General features: G+C 43.9%; 1 protein-coding gene across 1 annotated transcript; it reads left to right on the forward strand.

Annotated features, from left to right (window-relative positions):
- The first annotated feature begins 4,401 nt into the window (after positions 1 to 4,401).
- LOC128446380 (uncharacterized) lies at positions 4,402 to 6,929 on the forward strand. The gene is made up of 4 exons (XM_053429412.1): positions 4,402 to 4,665; positions 5,424 to 5,509; positions 5,608 to 5,924; positions 6,397 to 6,929. Exons 1-4 carry the CDS (start codon positions 4,402 to 4,404, stop codon positions 6,759 to 6,761), a joined length of 1,032 nt encoding a protein of 343 aa, XP_053285387.1. The 3' UTR covers positions 6,762 to 6,929.
- The last annotated feature ends 1,132 nt before the right edge of the window (positions 6,930 to 8,061 follow it).

An 8,061-nucleotide genomic window follows, 5' to 3' on the forward strand; every position in this document is an offset into this window, starting at 1 on the left:
ACTCAGGAGCCGTGTGCTGAGTCGCTGCTCGGAAGTTTTAGAGCTTGAAGGGCGAGGAGGTTTCCTTGAGAAGATGAGTTGGAGAGCTGCACCTCTGATCTCCGGTCGTTGGTGGGAAGAGAAGATGTGCTGGGGCAGCCAGACCCTCTCCTCAGCAATGCAGGAGAAGCCGCTGTCTTCTTGGGTGGATGGAAAGAGAGCTGGAGCAGCCTTCCGCCCTCAGAGGGATTGGAGAAAGAGAGAGATTTTGGGGCAGACGTCCCCTTATATTAGCCCGGTGACCCACAGGTCATGTGGCCGGAGTGACAAGTAGGAGTTGACTTTTGTGGCTTCTCACACCTATGCGTGACATTGTCCAGACCACAGGACATGCAGCATCCTGGAGGACTGAGTTCTTTGGCCTTCTCGAGACAAAGAGAACATGCGGCAACAGGCTTTGTCAACATGTGGCCGAACTATGGTTTTCCGAAAACCTTGGCCCAACACAGCTGCTAGTTTTGCTTTATGACATCAGACTGACCACAATGTGTTTCCACCACAAATTTTCACTTTTTAATTTACTATATTGCTTTGTTCATGGGATCTGGAACAAACTGAATTTTACCATCAAAATCAGTTTCCTATCAAAAGACCATAAACCGGAAGACTGATGGGGGACCGGATCAAGATGGCGGCGTAGCCTGAAAGCTCCACACAACCGAACAAAAACTTTCGAAAAACCCCACAAATGCACCGATAATTTTCGAGCAAACAGAGCGCCTCTTGATATGTCAGAGTCATCTGAATCGAAACCCTACGATATTTTCACCAGAGCACGCACAGCAAGTATCGTTGCGGCAACAACTTCTCCGGCAGTGACGACGGTGGCTAATGAAGCTAACAGCATGGCTAATATATCTCACGGCCTTGCAGAAATGAAGTCCCTCCACTCGTGCTTTGGACCGAAAGTGGACAACATTGATAACCGTTTGTCGGATGTGGCAAACTCAATTGTGGCGATTGAAGGTAACTTTCAGACGTGGAACGGGACGTGGCTGCAAATGCAACGCATATTGGAGAGGCAGAAACACGTGTAGCAACAACAGAAGACAAGCTGCAGCACACTCAAGAGGCACTCGCCTCAGCCACTAAACGAATTGCCTATCTTGAATCAAAAACAGAAGATTTGGAAAATCGAGGCAGAAGAAAGAACCTGCGGATTTTTGGTCTACGTGAACGAGCTGAAGGAAATAGGCAGAGGTGTCAAGTAACGAAGTACAAATACTTTGTTACCTTACTTAAGTAGACATTTTTACTTCTACTCCTTACATTTTCACGCAAATATCTATACTTTCTACTCCTTACATTTTAAAAATAGCCTCGTTACTCCTACTTCATTTTGGCTTGTTTTCATTCCAGAGCGGAGAAGGAGGCACCGCACGGTCGTGGACAGGGCTCAGACAGAAAAATAGAAGGAGTGGGAGAGCACTCGCGTGCCACACCAACACAACCCCGGCCTCGGGAGACACGCTGGCCCTGGGGCGCAGCGCGAGACCCTAAGCACCTATGGGGGGGTTTTGAGTGCCATGCAGTCGAATCCGGCTGTACCGGTAATGATCCTTCCGCAGGTTCACCTACGGAAACCTTGTTACGACTTTTACTTCCTCGAGATAGTGTCGTCGCCAGGCACTAAACTTGACCTCGCCTCCGGCGATTTGACAAACGTGTTTGTTGATCCAGGATTTGAGAAGGAATAATTAGACACTTATACATGAAGTTCTGGAAATTGAACATTTATTGTAAAATAAAGAAATACTTACAGAGAGTCTCTGGGGTTCTGCCGGACACGTCACCAGGTTCACTGGATCATGTCGAGAAGAAGCCCCGTTCAATCCTAAGTCCACAGTATATATATATCAGACACAGGGTGGGCACAGAGGCGGTTCTTTTTCCCTGAGGGAATTCAGCCATTGGCCAGATGTACACTGTTTCCTCAAAGTGCAGTTTTTTGCAAGCACATCACTTTCAACTGACCAGGTGTCCCACTACTGTGGCCTTGGCAAACAGGGAGCTTGCTACAGTGGAGAGACCCAGCAGATTAAGCATTTCAGGAGGATTTCATACCTTCTTCTCACCATGTTTCATGAAGCACCTCATTGTATTAGTTCTGGCACGTCCTCTCTCTTTTCTGAGCATCCGTGCTTTCATTATTTCAAATCTCAAGATGAATTTCCATCACACACTTTTCTCTGAATTGTATTTTGGGTCAGATTGACATTCAGATTGACACCTGCTCTTTCTGTGGTCGTGCTCTGGGCCTGACCCTGCGTCTGAGTCAAAAAGATTATACATCATTCTAAATATAAGAAACAGTTGTAGCATTATTGATTATATGGATTATACAGTTAATATTTGTTCACAGGATATAGGTAAAATATAATCATAAGATACAGAGAAACATAGATATCTCAACAATAGTCAAGTTTGATCGTCTTCTCGGCGTTCCGCCAGGGCCGTTACCGACTCCGGCGGGGCCGATCCGAGGACCCCACTAAACCGTCTAATCAGTAGTTAAAATTAGACATGTCCTTTCCCAAAAAGATGCAGAAAAACTAGTCCACGCCTTTGTTACATCGAGACTGGACTATTGTAATTCATTATTATCTGGCTCCAGCAGTAAGTCGTTAAAGACTCTATAGCTTGTCCAAAATGCCGCAGCACGTGTCCTGACGAGAACAAAGAGAAGAGAGCACATTTCTCCAGTACTAGCGTCGCTACACTGGCTTCCAGTTAAATCTAGAATAGAATTTATAATTCTCCTCCTCACCTTCAAGGCCCTTAATAATATAGCGCCTTTTTACCTTAAAGAGCTGTTAGTACCTTATAAACCCGCTAGAGCACTCCGCTCCCAGAATTCAAGCCTACTTGTCGTCCCTAAATTCTCTAAAAAAAGATTAGGAGCCAGAGCTTTTAGCCATCAAGCCCCTCGGCTGTGGAATAATCTACCACTTTCAGTTCGGGAGGCAGATACCATCTTTTCATTTAAGAGTAGGCTCAAAACCTTCCTTTTTGATAAAGCTTATAGTTAGAGCTAAATAGTGCGCCAGAACGTTACTTGTTCTATTTTATGACACATGACACACGGAGCTTCTCTTTCCAGCTTCTCCTTCCTCTTCTCCATCCCTATCCCCCTTCCCCGGAATCCCATTGCTTTATCACCCGCAGATCCAGGGCCTCTGTGGCCGCACCATGGATTGCGGTTTGTGGATCGTACACCGGGGGTCACGGTGGTGGATCCATTGTGGCGGATTCTGGGCTGATCGTGGTGCTGGTGGCGGACCCTGTGTCGCGTTGGCATTGGGCACGGGCGGTGGACCAGGACCGCGGTGGTGGCTTGTGATGGGTCCTGGTGGGCGGCGGTGGACGGTGACTGAGGACTGGAGTGGCGTCTGGTCTGGATGGTGGATCGTGGTCTAGATGGACAACAGCATTTGATGAGGGTAGACATCCCGAAGGACCACCCCAACATGACATGCCAAGCAGTCCCGCTGCAATCACAGTCCATGGTCAGCAACCATCCAGACCACGATCCACCATCCAGATCCACCATCCAGACCAGACGCCACTCCAGTCCTCAGTCACCGTCCACCGCCGCCCACCAGGACCCATCACGAGCCACCACCGCGGTCCTGGTCCACCGCCCGTGCCCAATGCCAACGCGACACAGGGTCCGCCACCAGCACCACGATCAGCCCACATAACTCAGAATCCGCCACACTGGATCCAACACTGCGACCCCCGGTGCGCGATCCACAAACCGCAATCCATGGTGCGGCCACAGAGGCCCTGGATCTGCGGGTGATAAAGCAAAGGGATGATTAGAGTAGGCTACTATCAACAAAGTACAAATATAATGTCAATTCACCAAACACTACACAAGACCAATGTTGCAGACTGAAGAAACTCATTTATTTCTCAACACGACCAAAATGTTGACATAGAGATTCATAATACTGTAACCACACGTCACTTTACGTATTGTAAGTTCAAAAAAAAAAACGCAGGCAATGTTGTCATTAGCAAGACACCTTGGAAAGAAACGTCTTTAATGACGAATCCATCCTTGCATTGCTGCTACCTCCATCTGGTCACCAGAGGTGTATAGTAACGAAGTAGATGTACTTCGTTACACTACTTAAGTATTTTTTTTGAGGATTTGTACTTTACTTGAGTTTTTTTTTTTTATCAGGACTTTTACTTTTACTTCACTACATTTTTAAGTTAAAAAATATACTTTTACTTCGTTACTTTGACATTTGCCACCTCGTTACTCGTTAAAAATTAAAATAGTCTCTGCATGAGATTCCGAGAGGACGAGAAGAACCACGTACGGTACTCTCGCGAAGAAGGTATAAATGCGGGATGCGCGCGCCGCGCGGGGGCGGCAGAGAGATCACTACAAACATGGCAGCCGCAGAGCATGTGGATGAGGGAGACACAGAAGACGACGCACGGCGTTCAACAGAAGTCGACGACGGACACCCGTGGTCATACCTGGAAAGTATGTTCAGCTACCTCTGGATGGAGGCAAATTCCTACCGAATGAAGTGCATGTTATGCCTTCCGAAGTGCCACGACATAAAGGCCTTCAAAAACTCCCCGTCCAACCTCAAAAAACACATCGAAGTAAGTGCATTAAGTAAGCAATGTCATTTCATGTGGCAGGAGGGATATACAAATGTGTAAAACATAGTTTTAGCTAACATTACAGGCAAGTTGCTAACGTAACGACGTGCTAGCATGGTTGCGTGCTAGTAGCAAGTTGCTAACGCTATGTGCTAACGTTAGCAACTTGCCCGTATCACACGTGTGGTGATGTCGTGGACAAATAAACCTACGCCACACACACACGCACGCACGCACACAAGTGTTATGCAGGAGTGTCAATAAACAGGGTTAGCATCTCGAACGAGGCAGTTTTCCTCCTGCATGATACATTTTGCTTCACACAAAGTGCTTCACTTTTTTTAATGAAAAATACACAAATAAATCATACAAAATCTTTAACTTGGAAGTTAAGCAATAGGCTATTGAAAATGTGCCTGTTTGTTCATAGGAACTGTAGTAAAATGGCATGCTGTTCATTAAAATAGCTTTGTGTTTGTTTTTTTAAATTGTATTTGTTGTACAGCAATTAGATATCCAAGCTCAGTGTCCTGTATGATGTTTTAGCTTTAAATTATTTGGTATTTTTGCAAGATAAAATATAGTTGACAGTTGACCATTTCTTTTTTTTTATTAATGTTGGACATGCCCACAAACGGGACATCAGGGTGAAAGGGGTTAGAAATCCAGACCTGTCATTGTGGTAACTGTTGAATGATGTCTTGAGTATCATTTGAACTAATATTATTATTTCTTTTAATTTTGTGTTTTTCATGTAGAAAGCACATCCACAACATCTAAAGAAATATGAGCAGCTGACCTCACAAAAAAGAAAGAGGGCTTCGGAAGCTGGGAAGGTGCAAATGTAAGTTTGAATTATGTATTTATGTATTTTTTATTTTATTTTTTGGGTACAATATTCATGCATAATTGTAAAACAGTGGTTTGTTTTCTCCCTAACAGGTTTCATCCAGTTGAGCTCACTTTCCTAAAAGAGTACTACACCACCATGAGCCCTGTTGCCCAGTCCATCAACATCCTCCAAGGAGAAGTGGAAGTCCAGATGGGATGGCTTCTTCCGACTATTTCCTTGCTGAGCAGCAAACTGGAAAAAATAAAGATTGCACTGAAGCACTGCAAGCCGCTGGTTGAAGCCATTCAAGTGGGCATCCAGAACCGTTTTGGTGAAATGTCAAGAGACCCTGAATTGGTTGCTGCAGTGATTCTCATCCCAAAATTCAAAACGGCCTGGATCAAAGATGATGCTACACTGAAAATCGGTAAGACAACATGGAGAAAATAAAAGGAAGAAAATATCCATAAAATTAAATTGTATCCATTAAATTACAAATCTAATGCACACTTACTACATTTTTTTTATTATTTTATTACTCATTTCATACACCAGTCTAATTTTGAATAGTGGTTGAGCCAATATCTAAGATGTCTAATTGTCAGAGTCAAGACTTGTGTTTTTCTCCTTATCTATTCCCTGAATTTGTGTAGCCCACCTGCAAGCTCACACTGCCTTGGTTGTAGATCTGTTATTTTCACAATTTGTCACAACTTTTTTTCTACTTTATATCTCTTTTTTTTTGTTGCTAATTTTGGCCTTTTGTTTCTGATAGTGTTTTTTGTCAATGTAATATTATTTATTCCTTTAGAATTATGGAAAATGTCATAAATGTAATTAAATTTGTCCAATAAAAATGTGACTGTACTAATGCTAGTGTCACCCTCCCTGTGTTTCAGGGTTGGACTACATCAGGGAGCAGTTGGAGGATCCTTCTATTTCAGCAGAGGCTGGATCTGGCTCATCTGATGAGGGAGACTTCTTCCACATCCTGAAAAGTTCCCACAAAACACCAAGCGCCACCAAGCAGCTTGATTCGTATCTGGCCTACTCAACAGACGACATCAAGATTCTCAAGACGTTTCCTGTGGTTCTCAAGTTGTCTGTCAAACTCAACACACCTCTGCCTGCTTCTGCAGTTTGCGAAAGGCTGTTCAGCATAGCAGGTCTCATCTTCAGCCCAAAAAGAGCACGGCTAGCTGCAGACACTTTTGAAAATCAGCTTCTGCTGAGGATGAACCGCAAGTTCAACTTCTCCACTTGAACCAGAAAGTTTGTTTGTGTGGTGTTACTGTGCCTCAGCTCATGAGGATTCCCCCAACATAGTTAAAAAGTGGTTCTTATGTTAAAGACATTGTTTATTTTTGAGTGGTATTCTATACCACATTTCATTCACCTGAAAAAGTGAAATAAAAAACAAGGGGAGAATAATTTTGGGTTGTTTTGCTTCCTTTCATGCGTACTATAAAATACTTGTACTTGTACTTTTGATACTTGAGTATATTTTTTCACAAGATACTTTTGATACTTAAGTACATTTAATGTGAGCTACTTTAAGACTTTTACTCAAGTACATTTTTTAGGTGACTTTAACTTTTACCAAAGTAATTTTCAGTTGTGGTACTTATACTTTTACTTAGTTATTTTTTTCAAGTACTTTATACACCTCTGCTGGTCACAGGCCTCCTCCATGGCTTGGATGAGGGGTACCTCAGCCTGGAGACAAGATCATATACCTTCCACCGCCATGCCGAGAAAAACTCTTCTATAGGGTTGAGTAATGGAGAGTATGGTGGAAGATATAGGACGGTGAAATGTGGATGTTGCTGAAACCAGTTCTGAACCAGAGCAGAGCGGTGGAAAGACACATTGTCCCAGACAACAATGTATTGCATATGATCGATTTGATTTGCTGCTGTTATGTTGTGCAATTGGTCCAAGAATGTAAGTATGAGTGCTGTGTTGTAAGGCCCCATATGGGCATGGCGGTGGAGGACCCCATTCTGTGTAATGGCTACACAGAGTGTTTTATTACCCCCACGTTGCCCTGGGACATTGACTATAGCCCTGTGGCCAATGCTGTTTCTTCCCCTCCTTCGTGTTCTCGTCAGGTTGAACCCAGCCTCATCTACGTAAATTAACTCATGCTGGATCTCCTCTCCATCTATTCGTAAAACTCTCTGAAAAACAGTGTCAGGCAAAATTGTGTAGTTCAGTGTAGATCTAGTACAGTACAGTGAAAGACTGAGACAGTATGCAAGATCACACTGCTAAAGTGAATACATACCTCTGCATAATCATGCCGCAGTCGTTTCACCCTTTCGGAATTGCGCTCGAAAGGCACTCGATAAATTTGCTTCATTTGAATATGTTTATTTTTTAGGATGCGTGCCAGTGTTGATGTTGAGACCTGATGGATATCGTTGAAAATGGCGTGGTTATTGACAATGTTAGCTTGGAGCTGCTTGAGTGTTATAGCATTGTTGGCCTAAACCATGTTTACTATCTCCCTCTCTTGCTGTTCTGTGAACATAGGAGGCCTTCCCCCTTGTCGTCTCTGACCC

The sequence above is a fragment of the Pleuronectes platessa genome, chromosome 8 (assembly GCF_947347685.1).
Source record: "Pleuronectes platessa chromosome 8, fPlePla1.1, whole genome shotgun sequence".
NCBI lineage: Eukaryota > Metazoa > Chordata > Actinopteri > Pleuronectiformes > Pleuronectidae > Pleuronectes > Pleuronectes platessa.